This window comes from Pelobates fuscus, chromosome 11 (genome assembly GCF_036172605.1).
Source record: "Pelobates fuscus isolate aPelFus1 chromosome 11, aPelFus1.pri, whole genome shotgun sequence".
NCBI lineage: Eukaryota > Metazoa > Chordata > Amphibia > Anura > Pelobatidae > Pelobates > Pelobates fuscus.
In genome coordinates this window covers 130,870,430-130,889,082 of record NC_086327.1, presented here as the reverse complement: position 1 = coordinate 130,889,082, position 18,653 = coordinate 130,870,430, and the positions used below count along the sequence as shown (strand labels likewise).

The 18,653-nt window shown below is 44.0% G+C and overlaps 1 protein-coding gene across 2 annotated transcripts in view; it reads right to left on the bottom strand.

The window, feature by feature from the left end:
- The window catches only part of UBASH3B (ubiquitin associated and SH3 domain containing B), a 75,591-nt gene that overhangs the window by 24,350 nt on the left and 32,588 nt on the right, over nucleotides 1–18,653 (bottom strand). For both annotated transcript variants that reach the window (XM_063436624.1, XM_063436625.1), the window contains exons 2-4: nucleotides 2,971–3,024; nucleotides 1,395–1,581; nucleotides 501–699 (exon numbers count right to left, since the gene is read on the bottom strand). In XM_063436624.1, the coding sequence (XP_063292694.1) occupies nucleotides 501–699; nucleotides 1,395–1,581; nucleotides 2,971–3,024 (440 nt within the window). The remainder of the gene's footprint in view (nucleotides 1–500; nucleotides 700–1,394; nucleotides 1,582–2,970; nucleotides 3,025–18,653) is intronic.

The window sequence follows — 18,653 nt, the reverse complement described above, 5'->3', positions numbered from 1 at the left end:
AAGGTTTAAAAGTTTGGGTTTTTTTTGTTAGTTTTTTTTACAAATTAACAAAAAAAACATAAAAAAAAGGGGTTACAAAATTCAGGGTGAAACAGAAGATTTGGAGAAATTCTAAAGTTCAGTTAAGTTTGAGATTAACTCGGGTATTTTGACCTTATTTATCACAGATCACAGTTATTATTTTATTATTATTATTTTATTATTCATATAGCGCCAGCAAAATTCCGTAGCGCTGTACAATGGGACAGCGCTGTACAGTTTAGAGCGCAGGTTTGGGGAATGTGTCTCATTGTGTTATTGTTGCACTGTGGTTTCTTAAAAAAGAGAAACGTTTATTTTAAAAGATTGTTGAGCGACGATGGATCTCCAGTTACCACTGTACTACAATTCCCACAATGCAACCAACTGCAGACTGTTTAATTACTATTCACATTATTACTGTGCGAGTTATAACGAGGTTTCAGCTAATGAGAAAAATACAATGATTGGCGTTTACTCACCGGTCTTTAGTGACGCTTCTGCGGCAAAATCCGCTGCAAATTTTTTTAAAATCTCTGCACAATCGTCCGATACAAAGAGACCAATGAAGTTGGAAGAAATGTAGAGTTCCAGAGGCAGTGGGTTGGGGAATTTGGTTTTCCAACAGGTAACAGTAGACTGCAAAGCTTCGCAAAGGGAATCCACTTTACTGTCCTCGCACTGGAGGGAGAAGGAACAGTGCTTTGTTTTTTAATGGTTTAAGAATTCAACACAAGATAATGTGTACAAGAAAAAAGTGTATACAAATAATGAAAACAAGAGAATGTGTGTTGAGCTCATTGCATTTTGTAAAGTATTATAAAATGACACCCTGCGTCAGATTAATCACTACAGTTAATTATAACATTGCTTTGAATACAGATCATTTTATATCCCTAGTAATCCTACGGCCCCTCAGAGGCGGGCTCTGTGTCTCTTCTAATGGCACTGTAAGTGTGGCCTAATTACAATATAATTTAGTTTCACGTTTAGTTTCATGTTTTAATGTATGTATTTAATGTTTTAATGTATTGTTTAGCTTTCTAGGACAGAAATCTGACAATCGAACTACAACTCCCAGAAGCCCTTGCTGTTCCCATAAAGCACTGTCGATGGAAAACGCTCAGCAGTGCAATAGAGGATAAAGCAATAGCCGTCTTTTGTCTGTTTTCTCCACAGCTTTGTGTACAGTATATACAATACCTTCCACAGTAACTATATATATTTTTAGTTTCTGCACATTTTTAATGCACTTTATATGCCATGCTGGGCCGTATCCCTTTAAACTGAACCTCTTGCTATAAGTGGTATTGTGTGATAATAGACCCACGGTACGAACTGCCGGTGAGGAACTCGTTGACGATCTGGTGACGTACCATAAAGAACTGGCAGAGCGTTATATGTGGGAAGATGTTGTGAGCCTTGTTCTTGCCGCACAGCTGCTTGGATTGCTGCCAGTAATCAGACAGTTTTTGTGCCAGGGGACCCGTGGGGCGCAGATACAGGACGTATTCACGAGGAAGAGGGTCGTCTAAGAAGGGGTCATCTACGTGAGAAAACAACCTGAAAAAATAGTGATAATAAAACGTTAATCTACACAGAATTAAATGTGGCCACACGAAGTGTTTGGTTTATTCGCTTAGCGTCTTTTTACATTAGTTCTCCTGTCTCCCAGGATTTGGTGTCATTTTGTGATTCACTAAACATGTTAGGGTTTAGGATCAGAATTAGAGCGTGGTGTGGGGCGTAGTTCAACGAGGGGCCATAAAATGTATCCTGAGCTGTAGCCAGGGTCAGCGCGTCCATAAGGCAGCACAGCATAAGCGCTCCCTCCTACCAGGCTACTTTCTGGACTCCCCGGCACGGTGTGCGCGGATTTGGCATGAGAGGCGGCGAGGGAGCTGTGATCTCCCTGCTCTGCTCCCTTGCACGCTGTTTACTGATGCCGGAATATGACATCACCATGTGTATGTGTGTCAAATCAGTGAGCCTGTGTCTGTCATTGACGTCGTGTGTTTGTCATTTAGTGTGTGTGACTGTCAGTGTGTATACACCACTAAGTGTAGGGTGGCCGAGCGAAGCGGACCACAGTACAGGAGATTCTGTTTCCTCCACCTGGCCGGACTGACAGGAAGTGCTCACTGAGAGAGCACTTCCTGTCAGTCTGGCCGGGTACAGGAATCTAAAGTTCCTGTAACGGGATCCGCTCCGTTCGGTACGCTACAAGAGAGGAAGTAGGCACACCAAGAAGGGGTGGGTGGTGCAACAAGGGACAGGGTGGGGAGAGAAGCACTAAGGGACAGAGAAAGAAGGGGGGAGGGGGAGAGGAACAATAAAGGACAGGGAAGGGAGGGGACCACTAAGGGACAGGGAGGGGAGAGGGGCTGGATGTGAAAGAAACACACAGCGGGGCTTCAGAAGGGGAAAAAGACAAGGGGCTGTGGTGGAGACAGATGGGCTGGGGGTGAATGAGACACACGCAAAGGAGCTGGGAAGAGTAAAAGACACAACAGAGCTGGGAGAGAAGGAGTCACACAAGGGGGCTGGGAAGAGTAAGACACACAAAATGTGGAAGGATGTAAGAGTCATACAAAGAGGGGAGATAAGAGACACACAAGGGGGGTTGTAAGAGATACACAAGGGAGGTGTAAGACACACAATGGGGAAAGAAACAGGAGATAAGATACACTAAAAGGAGTAATACATTTAAAAGAGGGGATAAGAAACACAAAAGGGAGGTTAAGAGGCACAAAGATGAAGATGTAATTTTTTTTTTTGGGGGGGGGGGGGAGGGAATGCATCTTCGCCTATGTACCCAAAAATCCTTGCGCCGGCACTGGCTGTAGCCCCTGGCCCTTCAGCCTCGAGCAACACACCTGGTTACCGTGTTACTATGTGAAAGGCAGACTTTTAACGTTTATCAATAATGAGTAACAAAAAGCAGGTACTGACCAATCACACGCAGCCTGGACGCTCCGCCCACCCGTCGACGCCAAGGCTTTCTGTCTGAAAAAGAATGAATGAACACATTAAGCACAGCTGTCAAAATCACAAATATTTGCACAGACGAATATCTAAAAGTCAGCCACAGGTTTTATGTTATTTTATTTTTACTTTACATGCCACACAGGGCATGGCGTGCAAATTAAATTAACCCTTGCAATGCCAAGGGTGTGAGCAGGAAGGAATGTCTCAGTGCGCATGCATCCCACATCAATTCACTGTCGATGCCGGGGTGTGCATGACGTGCTCGGGGTGACCAGAATTCGGGAGTTCGGGGGGGAGTTAATTTTTATTATCCATATTGCTACACTATTCACTGCAGTAAATATTTCAGTAAAGTTTACTGTGGCGAGGAGGAATGAGGAATAATAATTCAACGTTAAAGTAAAAGGTTTTACTAGTATTCATTCGCTCGCTCCTGAAACAGACATTACATTCATTATAAAGTAACAAGTAGAACTGCACGAGTTAATATTCATTCATGATCAAAGTCAAAGAATGGCGCCGAGAGATGATCAGTACGAGCAAGAAGCGCGTTTAATGGCGAACACACCATCACACCATGTAATTCCCCTGTATTTCAGGGTATTCACTAAGATACAATGTGCAGGAAATTCTCAAAGAGATTTTACAGTACTGACCCAGATACTGCCTCACCTGGCACACCACGTAGGGTAAACGGGCACGAATTGGGCTTTAATGGGACCAAGTGCAAGCGTTGAGGACAGTGACAAACACCCAGTGTTATACAGTAAATACTGTCCCAGTGAGCAACGAGTACTGCTCTAACAAGGAAACAGCTGGATTTGCCAAGGATCAGTACTTACTGTATGTAGTCATAATATCCATCCACCTACCCATTATTTTTACATTCTGGAGGAGATATCAGAAAGCATCATTCTTCAAATTGCTAAATAAACGGATAGGACTAATTTTACTTCCCTGTAGTGTATCAGACAAACGTCTATGTCTCTGTCTGACATATTGCAAGGCAAAGAATATTAATTCTACGAATATTGCTACAAATTGTTATCCTCCCAATATGTTTTTTGAAGGATAAATAGGTGCATTTGCACGATTTTACTTTTCAGATATTCCTGAACTGCAGTCTATATGTTAATCCACCTTATAGTGAAGGCGTTACATTAATAGTCTGATGGTGTTTACATACAGTAATTATCCTGTGCAGCAATGTGTAATATTATAATTACATGTTTAGATAAATATTTACTGAGCTAAAGCTGCACACTTAATACTAATTCACAATAGAATTTCAAATCTGTATTTACTTAACACTAACCCAAACAGTTCAGTGAAATTAAAGCAAATGTGAATTTCTCCTGCGCAGGTTTTCAGAGGATCAAACCCCCTATTACATGCTGTGTGTTTGGGTCAGCTCAGTCACAATGACCTTTAACAAACCGCCATCAATTTCACATGTTTCCTTGAAGTTTTAAAAGGTCTGATAAGACAAACAAATCGAGCTTCCTGTGTAGGCGTTGAGGTTTCTTAAAGCTTTGTATCATTTAGACAATGTGTTCTGTACATACACACAATATGTGACTGCGATAATATATTAGGAGCAAAACGTGATTAAACTACAATGTAGTAATGGAATACTCAACACAAAAAAAAGAATCTGATTTAATCTTTTTCAACTCGATATTGTACTATTTTTTTTTTGTTTGTGGTTAATGGACATGTAAAATGAGAGTCCGTAGTTTGAATAGAATATTTGATGGTCACAATGTATAGGATTGTACGTAACTCTGAGCTCTCGCTACTAACAATATCTTCACATGACAAGCCTGGCACAGTAGGCATATGCCATTACAGGGTTGGTACAGATCAGACATCGGGGACGGTTACTTTAGGGGTGCCCTGAATAATCTACACTCACTAGAATTTATGCAGATATTGATGGCCCAATGCTGGGAGTTTGGTTTTCATTTGGTTTCTATCATTCTGTCTTGTTTTTTATTTAAATTAAAATCCACATGATGAGTTTTACACTAAGTAAGCATTATTTGTGATTAAATAAGAATCATGGCACAGGAGATATATATATGTATGTATATTTGTGTTAGGGGCACATAGCCGTATAAAGAGTAAGTTCCAGTATAAGCGTAGGATAGTATGAAGAGCAAGTCGGTTGTGGTGTGCCTGGACCTACGATACGGTAGGCCTGTAAATAAAGAGGGCCCACCAGGGGGCAAGAAAAGAAAAGTAGAAAGAAAAGAAAAGGAAAAAGTGTTGAGAATGTGGAGTGGTGGGAGGGTCATTCAAACGCTGACCTCGAACGGTATGATATATATGTGTGTGTGTGTTATAAAGATTGTGGTGAAATCAAACACAATAAAACTTCATGCAGTGAAAATAGAAAAATGACTGTTGTGAATCACTTGCATATCTCAAGTTGGACTTTGAGGGGTCCTTCTTGGGCATACAGACTCAAGACATGATGTTTCCACAACTCTCCCAGAGTTCCCAGATCAACATGCAAATGAGCACAGGCAGACAGCGTGCTTAATACTTTACCCTGCATCTCAGCAGCTTGGAATATGCAGGTGATTCATAGCAGTAATATAGACTGACTGACTGACATCAGACAGACAAACAGATAGATAGATAGATAGATAGATACATAGATAGATAGACAGACTCGCAGGCCTCTGGCAGAGAACCTGAGAATGAGGAATACACAAAATATTACTCAGAAGGTTAAACTCGATTTTTTTTATATATATAATTTGTTTAACTGCTAAATGGACATGCTATGAATAATATTATTAACATCTTAAAAAATCCAGTCTTAGCATTCAGATCATTGCTCCTCTCATAACACAGCATGTGGCATTACATTGTGCTGGGAGACACAATGTCGCACTGTTACAATGTATACTCATCGAATTACACACCTTGCAGATCCCACTTCCTCCTCTGTGTCTCATAGACCGTTTACTGTTTGAAATAACATTATATTAACGGATTCTGATAACAGATTAGACATTTCTTTAGTTATTAAAAGGAAATTAGTGCTAGTTTCTCTCGCCCTCGGCTCCTAGCCAATGGTTTGATTTAATCGCATGGAAGCAGGGCCTGGGTGTATCTCAGCACCTAAATCAATGTCTGAAATATGTTTCTTTACCTCAGCAGATCATTCTGGGCACATCATTAAATAAAACATTTTCATGGATAGTGCCTCCAAGGGTTGGGCTTCCGCCCACTCTATTTAAAGCAGGTTTTGGCAGATTCACAGGAATAGAAGAATTGGGAATGTGAGTCTAATCCCTTAATTTTACCTAATTCGCAGAAACATGCCACTGTTTGAATCTAGCAGCAAAATTAATTCTTAATGTACAGTACTCACAAGAAGCAACAGGTTTGTAAATATTTAATTAGGATAGAAATAAAAAATAAAGGCAGTTAAAATAAATACGTTGTAATTACTGTATTCTCCAGAGATGAAGTTTAATGTCACATTAATAAATACATTGTATCAGCATGATTAGAGAACGCTCAGACAGCATTTACACACAGTATACAGACAGCGCATGTCGCAGCTGCCCGATTACCACATGGTTAAACCATCGCTGAGCTCGTGGCAGCCGCCATTTCCAATCAGTCGAGAAGCTGGGCACAAAGCGGCCATTTTTCATACATTCTTGGAGAACTGACCAGCTCATCGCAAAGTTTAGGGCAAAATTCTACATTGGAAAAGGTTTCCAGTCGGGCTGTTTTGGCGTAAAAATATTTTTACATTTTTTTTTTTGTAGTTAGTTCTCAACAATTCTCAGATTAGTGAATGTATTTCAAGGTCAAATAAAGTTTTATGTGTGCTTTTCGACAACACAATATCCAGATTGAATTAGGAATATTACACTCGAGGGGTACACCTGGCAGATGGACGCAGGGTCCGTGTGACTCTGTATGTTTGAAGCTTGGCTTATTGCGGCAGTAATTGTGTTAATATGACACACATAGAACAAATATATACATGAAGGCGCTTAGCAACATGGCCTAGTATGCACCGCAGTAGAGTCCAACCAAAACAGATTATTTTGAGAGATAAACAGCAGGCGCCCTGTAGTGTGCCCATACCTATCTAAACAGCATGACCCGAGGCAATCACCTGTATTTATTAATTCTGCAAAAGCACCAGCCATTATCAAGCCCTTCCCATCTAACCTATATTATCGCAGTTAAGGAATCATTATTATTACTAGCCATCTCATGTGAATTCGTTCTGCGTCCTTCCGGAGCCATTATTATTATTATTTTATTATTTATATAGCACCATCAGATTCCGTAACGCTGTATTCATCCAATCCTGTCATCCTCACCACAGAGGATCTATTAAACGGAGGACTGGGACAGATTTGTTCACGAAGGTTTAAACTGATTTTAAAAAAAAGACGATGATCCCATATTTCAATCCTCCGTCAAGACGTGTCTTCCATTCACAGAAGGTAAAAAATGACGGTGACTGTTTTACAAGTGTTTTTTTCTGTATAATCTACGTGTCAGAGCTTGTGAAACGTATCATCTCCCCATTCGTCTCGGCTCATTGATGAACAGGTTTTGCTTGCCAGGAAGTGGTTTTGGTAAGGATGGCTCCTCAGCTGTGACAATAAGTATTCTTTATATTATCTCTAACAAATATCGTCCCGCAGGATATTTCATCTGGATTCCACAGGAAGTAATAAAGTTGCATCGCTGGTCAATGTGAATTTTCCTTATCTCTCACCGATGAATTTCCAAAGGTTTTAAAGTCGTTCTCCCCAAGATATTGACCTGGATCAGTGTAGACATACCAGCTTCCTAAGCAGTGCTACGGTGAGATTATACCGCGTAAAACCATGGAGATACAGAGAACTCCAAAAAATATTTCTGTGCAATTCCATTGGTTTCCATGGCGATAGCGCACTTTTCTGTTTCTTGCTTCCCTTGTGTCGCTTATCGTTATATCATTTAATTAATTAATTAAAACACCGATGGGTTATAAATAATCTGAATTTTGCTGTAACATTTCCTTTGTTTTTTTTAGCTCGACTCATTGACCGAGTGACACTGATACAATTTGCAGTTTCTACGGAATCCAAGCTCTTTGCTTTCAGCAAAACGTGCAATTTGTCCTTCAATGGAAGCTTCAATTAAGGCTGGCATCCTGAAATAACGCTGCTGGTAATTGCTCCCCGTACAATCCTGTAATACCTCGTTCATTAAGAGTAATTAGCACATTGTGGGAATACAGAGCCTTTTCCTGCGCGGATCCCATTGCTGGTAGGGTAACCCGATGGGTAGAACCCGACATGTTGGAAGCAAAGTTTGGGGCTCTGACCTTTATATTAAAAAAGCGAGGTTCATCACAGAGACTGAAATTTAAACCCTTAACTGACAGCAGAATCTGTGCTTTGCCCATCACTAAACCGGAAATCAACGAAAGATTGTCACGGAAACGCAGATTTTATCCTGAAATAGCAGCAATCTTGAGAAAGACAAAATAGTCAAACAGCCCCCCTACTTACCCCTAAATATACCAGCAGCTCCCTATTAACCCCTAAATATACCAGCAGCTCCCTATTAACCCCTAAATATACCGGCAGCTCCCTATTAACCCCTAAATATACCAACAGTTCCCTATTAACCCCTAAATATACCAGCAGTTCCCTATTAACCCCTAAATATACCAACAGCTCCCTATTAACCCCTAAATATACCAACAGCTCCCTATTAACTCCAAAATATACCAGCAGTTCCCTATTAACCCCTAAATATACCGACAGCTCCCTATTAACCCCTAAATATACCGACAGCTCCCTATTAACTCCAAAATATACCAGCAGTTCCCTATTAACCCCTAAATATACCAACAGCTCCCTATTAACCCCTAAATATACCAGCAGCTCCCTATTAACCCCTAAATATACCGACAGCTCCCTATTAACCCCTAAATATACCAGCAGTTCCCTATTAACCCCTAAATATACCAACAGCTCCCTATTAACTCCAAAATATACCGGCAGGGCCAGCAGCTCCCTATTTACCCCTAAATATACCGGCAGGGCCAGCAGCTCCCTATTTACCCCTAAATATACCGGCAGCTCCCTATTAACCCCTAAATATACCGGCAGGGCCAGCAGTTCCCTATTTACCCCTAAATATACCGGCAGCTCCCTATTAACCCCTAAATATACCGGCAGGGTCAGCAGCTCCCTATTTACCCCTAAATATAAAGGCAGGGCCAGCAGCTCCCTATTAACCCCTAAATATACCGGCAGGGCCAGCAGCTCCCTATTTACCCCTAAATATACCTGCAGGGCCAGCAGCTCCCTATTTACCCCTAAATATACCGGAAGCTCCCTATTAACCCCTAAATATACCGGCAGGGCCAGCAGCTCCCTATTAACTCCAAAATATACCGGCAGGGCAAGCAGCTCCCTATTAACCCCTAAATATACCGGCAGGGCCAGCAGCTCCCTATTTACCTCCTAAATATACCGGCAGGGCCAGCAGCTCCCTATTTACCCCTAAATATACCGGCAGGGCCAGCAGCTCCCTATTTACCCCTAAATATACCGGCAGCTCCCTATTAACCCCTAAATATACCGGCAGGGCCAGCAGCTCCCTATTTACCCCTAAATATACCAGCAGCTCCCTATTAACCCCTAAATATACCGGCAGGGTCAGCAGCTCCCTATTTACCCCTAAATATAAAGGCAGGGCCAGTAGCTCCCTATTTACCCCTAAATATACCGGCAGCTCCCTATTAACCCCTAAATATACCGGCAGGGCCAGCAGCTCCCTATTAACCCCTAAATATACCGGCAGGGCCAGCAGCTCCCTATTAACCCCTAAATATACCGGCAGGGCCAGCAGCTCCCTATTAACCCCTAAATATACCGGCAGGGCCAGCAGCTCCCTATTTACCCCTAAATATACCGGAAGCTCCCTATTAACCCCTAAATATACCGGCAGGGCCAGCAGCTCCCTATTTACCCCCTAAATATACCGGCAGGGCCAGCACTACCCTATTACCCCTAAATATACCCGCAGGGACAGCAGCTCCCTATTTACCCCTAAATATACCGGCAGGGCCAGCAGCTCCCCATTACCCCCTAAATATACCGGCATGGACAGCAGCTCCCTATTTACTCCTAAATATACCGGAAGCTCCCTATTAACCCCTAAATATACCGGCAGCTCCCTATTAACCCCTAAATATACCAGCAGTTCCCTATTAACTCCAAAATATACCGGCAGGGCCAGCACCTCCCTATTACCCCTAAATATACTGGCAGGGCCAGCAGCTCCCTATTTACCCCTAAATATACCCGCAGGGACAGCAGCTCCCTATTTACCCCTAAATATACCCGCAGGGACAGCAGCTCCCTATTTACCCCTAAATATACCGGCATGGACAGCAGCTCCCTATTTACCCCTAAATATACCGGCATGGACAGCAGCTCCCTATTTACCCCTAAATATACCAGGTTAGATGAAGTTCAGGATAGCAGGTGGTGGGTTAGATGGAATTCAGGATAGCAGAGTATGGGTTAAATAGGGCATTTTAACAGGGGGTGGGTTAGATGGGGCACTTAGATTGAGCCACAATATCAGGGGTGGGTTGAATCTGGCAAGATAACAGGAGGTGGATTAGATGGGACAGGATAGCTAGGGGTGGGTTAGATGGGGCAGGATAGCTTGGGTTCATTGGAATGGGCAGTTAGATGGAGGCAGTTTTGTGAGTCCTTTTAATACAGACTCTACTTCTGGGGTGAATAAAGTCCATACGTAAGTCTCCCTGCTGTGTAATGTTCATATGCGTTATTAGGAAGAACTAAATGTATATTTATGTTTATTGTAAAAACACATTTAACAGCTTAATGATTAATGTCCAGAGTGATCACCATGAGAGATAGTTATGTGGGTGTGTGCCCCCGCCCTCTGCGCAGTCTCTGCGTAGTCTTTACCACAATACATGTATTGCTAGCACACCTCAGTCCTTTTTCCACTGTCACCTTTAGCACGTCTCGTTCCATAGCGCAAAATATGTTAACCAGCATTGACAGATCTAAAAATATCCCACGCCTATAATCGTTAAAAACTAAAAATACATAAATGGACACAAATAACACAACAGGTTTTTATGCTTTTATCATTTCAAGTGCACAAGCAAGTCTTTATTATTAATCAAAATCTCTCAGAATCTGTAATTTTATTAGTGCGATTTATAGAAATATCAGCAAATATAGGACTTCCCCATATGTAATCAGACAGCGCAGCCCCCCAACACATACTCACTCTCACAAACATACACTCTGACACACACACACACACACTCTCACAAACATACACTCTGACATACACACACACTCTCACATACACACGCACTGACACACACGCACTCTGACACACACATGCACATGCACTCTGACACACACACACACACACACACACACTCTCATATACACACGCTCTGACAGTGACACACATACACACTCTCACAAACATACACTCTGACACACACACTCTCACATACACACGCACTCTGACACACACACACAAACACACACACTGACATGCACTCTCATATACACACGCACTCTGACACACACACACACTCTCACAAACACACGCACTGACACGCACGCTCATATACACACGCACTCTCACATACACGCACTTTTACAAATAGGCAATCTCACACACGCACATGAATAAAAGTGTAAGCCGGTAATTTTGCATTTGATAGATAAACCATGTATATTGCTGGAATTTATTAAATTTATAAAAAATATTTGTTTAAATTAATGTCTAAACATCCGCTTTCTCATTGGAATCCTTATAAATGTGTGTTGAATTCTAAACCTTCTAACCATTTAAATGGTTAATGCAAAGTCCCCACCCTATAAACCGAATAACAGACTTTGTTCCTATTTCTTTTTTTTTTAAGTCTGCACCTTTAAAACCACTCTGTGACCACTTTACCTCCCACTCAATGGAAATTGAAAGCGTGAAACAGTCAGTAAAATAAAATGTGACATTTACTTCTTGCAATCACTAAAGAGAAATCGCCTTTGAAAGTCGCCGCCATCGTTGTGTAGCCGTCACCCGTTAAGGCACTAGACAAGGGTGACCGTGGCTACTGACCCCAGGGGTCAATAAAACTCGAACTTCGCGGATGGTGCATGATGACTGCAGACCCTGTTTAGTGAATAGAAATATAGGTAAGGTTACCTTGTATCATGTGACACATGCTATGTGGCCCATGGCACATTGTGACATTAATTAGCATGCTCTATAAATGCTTGACTTCAGCTGAGTATTAATTAATGCCCTGTATTTTCATGTGCCCCACTACATAAGGTTATTGTATAAAAACTACCATGGCTTTCATATAACATTACTGCGTTTAAGGTGGCATCCGCGGCTGTAACAGGCAGCTGTGACAATAACGTACAGGACAGCGTTTGATGGAGTTTTGTTTCAAAGAAACAGTATGACACAGCGTGATATTCCTGACGCACTAATCCTTTATTAACGTGATATAAAGTATTCATTTATGATTGCCCAGTATTGTAGTGCGCACTCCATAATATTACCCAAATCGGGGGCTGATTGGTAGGCCTGAACCAAGTCAGGGCCCTCCTGTTAACAATCTCGGAAACAGGGTCTTAAAAGCAAATAAATATGTAAACACAAGTTTTAAAGAGTAACTAAAGGTTGACCCCGTAGAATACTCTGCTTACATCACTTGTACCCCTAATATAGGGAGCAGGTCACATTATATGGAGACATTCTGACAGTGATTACTTTGATTAACATCCATTTTATTAATTATTTACTTAATTTATTACATAGACAAAATAAACTCTCTCAACTCTGACTCTTCCTCATTTGCTCTAAATTTACAGCTTCTCTGAAACGGGAAGTGGCCGAAGGATCTCAATCCTGGCCCCACGTTGTGTTGTTTTAGTGAAGGAGCTGAAGGGTCCAATGCCCCAATTCCTTATTCAGGGCTACCGACGTTTGTTGTCCCTGTGTCACTGTCACCGTCTTTCTGTGCAGGAATAGCAGAGAGTTGTCTTTTGTTCTCAAACGTTGTAGCGGGAAGATGATATTCCCCAGTGCAGACATATTGCCATGCAAGCTGTTACACGTGTGTCTGCTGTCAAATTATTTTGACTCATTTTCTGGCAGTGGGAAAGATTCTAAAACAAATCGAGTTATTTGCAGCAAAAAGCTTATGTTAGAACTACTGGCAGGGGCTTAGAGAGGAACTGTGACATGTGCCGTGACAATTTCTTTTTATTTAGCCCGGCAGACGCTACGGCAGCATTAACCGGCGTAACGCAGCCGATGCAGCCACGCGGTCTTGGTAGAGACTGTTCATCAAACCGCCTAGAAGATCAGTCCAGGCTAATGAGCGCTAATGGACATGGTTCCTTGCGTAAACACAGCTCCACTCGCCAAATCCAGAGACTGGACCACGATGGGAAACTGGGGCACGGAATTATGGGAAGTAAGCCAGCGCCGTCCGTTTTCTTCGAGGTCACAACAGTCACAAACAAAACTATGAGTTACAGCCCTCTTTAAGACAATCGTTTTAGCAAAGGCTTTCCTGTTAAATGACAATCGGAATAATTGCACATATACATTCACGGAGCCAGTATAATTGAAGATTTAAAAAAAAAAAATTTTTTTAAATAAATCAAAATGTATTTCTTTGCCTAACTCATCAGTGTTTTTTGTTTTTTTACTAAAGAAGGGACTGAGCATAATGAATAAAGGATTTCGAGTTTGTTCACTATCTCCCAGTGAAACAGTTGGATAAATGATTGACTGATAGCTCCTGAAAGGTGATATTGAGCAATGTAAGGGTTAAATGATGCATATCATTCTGATCCATACACACCAAGGGTTAAATCCCTAACCATCAGCCGGTTTATTCAGTTTAAGGTCAGCAGTACGGATTGTTAGTGTGCATTCATCAGATTTTAATAGCTATTTATTTAATCCCAGTTTTTAGACAATCATAGACTGATTTATATTTCTCGGAGATTATCACTATATCTGCCAATTTACAGGCAGTTCGGTGTTTGCAAAATATCCCAATTTTACTATTTGGATGAAATTTTACAGCCAATAAACTTGACAAAAATAATAAACACCGAGGGGGAGGGGCCTGACCGTGGAACAGAGAAGACGCTAACCACGATAGCTCCTGAGAACCACGACCAAAAAGCTGACTTTTTAAGCCAAAAAGGCAATCAATCGGGCCAGAAGGGCCACCCAGAGTGCAGTGACACCGGGGGATACATGTGGATACCAAATAAGCGGCATACCGAAGCCCGCTCACCCGACACGAAGGTGAGGCCTAACTGGATGGCGGGCACGGGAGAGACGGCCGCTCTCCTAACGCCACGACCAACCAAGTTTCGAGCCTTGAGCCCCTGTTCCCCCCCCCCCCCTCTGGACCGGTGGGGGTTATCCCGGTCTACCCCCACAAGATACCCTTGCAAAGCAATGGGAAAGAGACGACTAATACTGAGACCAACACTTGCCGCCAAAAAGGCTCCTAAAAAAGGCTCCATTTTAGGAGCCTTTTTGGCGGCAAGTGTTGGTCTCGGTATTAGTCGTCTCTTTCCCATTGCTTTGCAAGGGTATCTTGTGGGGGTAGACCGGGATAACCCACACAGCCTGTGCAAAACTTGCCTGGCTGGAAACTGAGCACCGTCTTGATGTAATCTTCACCTCCTTCTGGCAGCGGTTAGAAGCTTGTTTGCAGCCCCAGGCGCACATACCACTGACTGCCGATGGGCCATGCACCTCACTACGAGGAATCCAGCAGAGGGAAGCGGGAGCTCCCCCTAGCCTTACACCTGGGAAAGCAAAGGATCAGCAGGGAGCCCCCTCGAGACCACACCCGAGCTACAGGGTGAATGACCGCAGACTGGGGCCCAGGGCCCAGAAGACACCACGGAGAAAACCCCCACGACACCCTCATCAGCGACTTACGCTTCGGAGGGGCAGGACCAGCCCGACCGACAGGCGAACCCTGCATCAAAGAGAGGCACCTGCATCAAGACGGCGAGCACGACACTGCCCCAGCCTAGGGCAGGTGAAACCAGCGCAACATGCGGCCAGATGTCACTAAACTCACAGACCACCACACCGCTGCAAAACACGGGAGCTCTGAGCCCACACACACTGAGAGGAAGCACCCAACCCAGACAAGGCATCGGCTGACCATACAGAGATTGAGACTTAATGCAAGGCAAGGTGCCCACTGTCACCCGCTCTCAATATGCCTCAATTGAACATCCGCAACCATTTTATCAGATGACTCTTAATTTTTCTTCATTATTTTATGTTATTATGTTGGCTCGCACAGGGGATCACAGGGGGGTCTCACTCATTGTTTAAATCGTTTGAATGCGAACAGTAACTAGACTCAGACACATATGCAAGCAAGTTAAGGTTTTAACTAATAATTCCCATGTCTGTCGTACCTCACTTATAACAGGCTCAGTATAACCTTCAGGACACATAACATGTCACCCTCGAGCCTACTTTAGACCAGCGAGCGGTATAGCATTACCCAGACTAGACATGCCATCAACACATACGCCTTATTATAATACAACACAGTCACTCTCACAATGCCCACCACGCCAAGCACACTGAAGTCAAGGTTTGTCACTCTGGGAGCTTATAATCAGATGTATGAACCTAGCTTGTTTCTCCTCATACCAATATAAAAAATGTGCCAATAACTCAATGCCACCTATGTCAAAAACCTGCGTAATTGAGCTTGTACTATGCTGTTGTGGCATCGTCAGCTTTTCTGTGATTTCATGCACAATAAAAAAAAAGAATTTTAAAAAAATAATAATAATAAACACCATCAAGAAAACTCTCCAGATTTCCTTCTGAATTTGACTAAAAATGATATTTTGGCTATTTACTAAACTTACTTGTACGACTTGGCATTTTACAGTCAGTCCAGAGTTTGGTAAATATTGCTTCTTATATTAAATTGCTGTAATAAAAGCACACGGCTGATTCCCTTTTTCCCCGCACAGTGCGGTGCAGAGGAAGCGCAGTATCTGAACTGATAATAGATTATTAGTAAAGTAACATTATTGAAAGTAATAGAAGTTCTTCTAATGACGGACAAAAGTGTTAGGAGTCACGAGGGGTAGTGATGGGATTTACTTTATTCTGTCACACGGACGGAGCGATGCATTCGGGATTAATTTACACATTAGTGACAGAACATTCACACTTATGGCTATGGTATATGTGTCAGCTGTAAATGGGGAAGGCTCCCCAGAATGCACTGCTTCTCCGGGCTGCTAGAAAGGGTCCGTCCGACTCCTGGGTGAAATTAAAGCTATGGGGCCATCTTTTTCCAAAGTCCTCATTTCATGTCTGTTAATCTGCCACGCCTCGTGAGCCAACTTACCACAATATATCTGACGCCAGTCATTGTCAGCTATACACGAAACACTTTATTTCAGAATAAACAGCACCCAGGAGTCACAATAAATTTTATATACATATATATATATATATATATATATATACATATACATATACACAGGGGCGGGCTGGGCCGGGGGGCAGGGAGGCAATTGCCCCCCAGGCCGCCCGAAATTATTTTAGGACCGGCCGCGGCGGGCCGGCCCTTTAAATGCTGCAGCCGCCGAGCGCTCTGTAAAGAGCGCTCGGCGGCTGCAGCTGCTTTTCCCTCCCCTCCCCTGTAGGTGGCCGAGCTGCACTCCGGTCCGCGGTCCCGGCCGGAGTGATAGGAAGGTGCACACTGAGTGTGCACTTCCTGTCAGTCCGGCCGGGTACAGGAAACAGAAACTCCTGTTCCGCGCGGAACATGAGTTTCTGTTTCCTGTACCCGGCCGTACTGACAGGAAGGTGCACCCTGAGCACCTTCCTATCACTCCGGCCGGGACCGCGGACCGGAGTGCAGCTCGGCCACCTACAGGGGAGGGGGTAAGAAGAAGGGGGGGTAAAAAGAGGGGAGGGGGGAGAGTAAAAAGAGGGGAGGGGGGGAGAGTAAAAAGAGGGGAGGGGGGGGGGAGAGTAAAAAGAGGGGAGGGGGGGAAGTAAAAAGAGGGGAGGGGGGGGAGAGTAAAAAGAGGGGAGGGGGGGAGAGTAAAAAGAGGGGAGGGGGGAGAGTAAAAAGAGGGGAGGGGGGGGAGAGTAAAAAGAGGGGAGGGGGGGGGAGAGTAAAAAGAGGGGAGGGGGGGGAGAGTAAAAAGAGGGGAGGGGGGAGAGTAAAAAGAGGGGAGGGGGGGAGAGTAAAAAGAGGGGAGGGGGGAGAGTAAAAAGAGGGGAGGGGGGAGAGTAAAAAGAGGGGAGGGGGGAGAGTAAAAAGAGGGGAGGGGGGGAGAGTAAGAAGAGGGGAGGGGGGGAGAGTAAGAAGAGGGGAGGGGGGAGAGTAAGAAGAGGGGAGGGGGGGAGAGTAAGAAGAGGGGAGGGGGGGAGAGTAAGAAGAGGGGAGGGGGGGAGAGTAAGAAGAGGGGAGGGGGGGGAGAGTAAAAAGAGGGGAGGGGGGAGAGTAAAAAGAGGGGAGGGGGGAGAGTAAAAAGAGGGGAGGGGGGAGAGTAAAAAGAGGGGAGGGGGGAGAGTAAAAAGAGGGGAGGGGGGAGAGTAAAAAGAGGGGAGGGGGGAGAGTAAAAAGAGGGGAGGGGGAGAGTAAGAAGAGGGGCGGGGGGGAGAGTAAGAAGAGGGGCGGGGGGGAGAGTAAAAGAGGGGTGGGGGGGAGAGTAAGAAGAGGGGAGGGGGGAGAGTAAGAAGGAGGGGAGATAAGAAGAAGGGGGGAGTAAGAACAAGAGTGGGGAGTAATTAGAAGAAGGGGGTAAGAAGAAGAGGGGGGTAAGAAGAAGAAGGGGGAGTAAGAAGAAGAAGGGGGAGTAAGAAGAAGAGGGGGGAGTAAGAAGAAGAAGGAGGGGGTAAGAAGAAGGAGGGGGTAAGAAGAAGGAGGGGGTAAGAAGAAGAAGAGGGGGTAAGAAGAAGTAGGAGGGTTAAGAAGAAGGGGGGAGTAATAAGAAGGGGGTAAGAAGAACAAGGGGGGGAGTAAGAAGAACACAGGGAGGAGGGGGGTAAGCAGAACACAGGGGGGGTGAGAACACACAGAGGGAGGAGTGAGAAGAACACAGGGAGGGTGGAGGGGGGATGAGAAGAGCACAGGGAGGGTGGGTGAGTGTGAGAAGAGACCGCTAGGGGAGGGTGGGGGAGAGGAGAGACCACTAAGGGGCAGGGGAGAGCTCTAAGGGACAGAAGGGACAGCTCTATAGGACAGGGGGCAAGACAGGGAGCTCTTTCACACTACGCGCACACACGCACACACAATGCATCCCTATACATACACAGAAACACACAATGCACCCCTATACATACACAGAAACACACAATGCATCCCTATACATACACAGAAACAGAACATGCTTCCCTTACACACAGAGAAACACACAATGCATCCATTACACACACACACAATGCAACCCTTACACACAAAGACAATGCATCATTTGCACACATACACAGAAACATACAATGCAAACCCTTACACACACATGCAAACAAATGTTTTTCTTACATACACACAG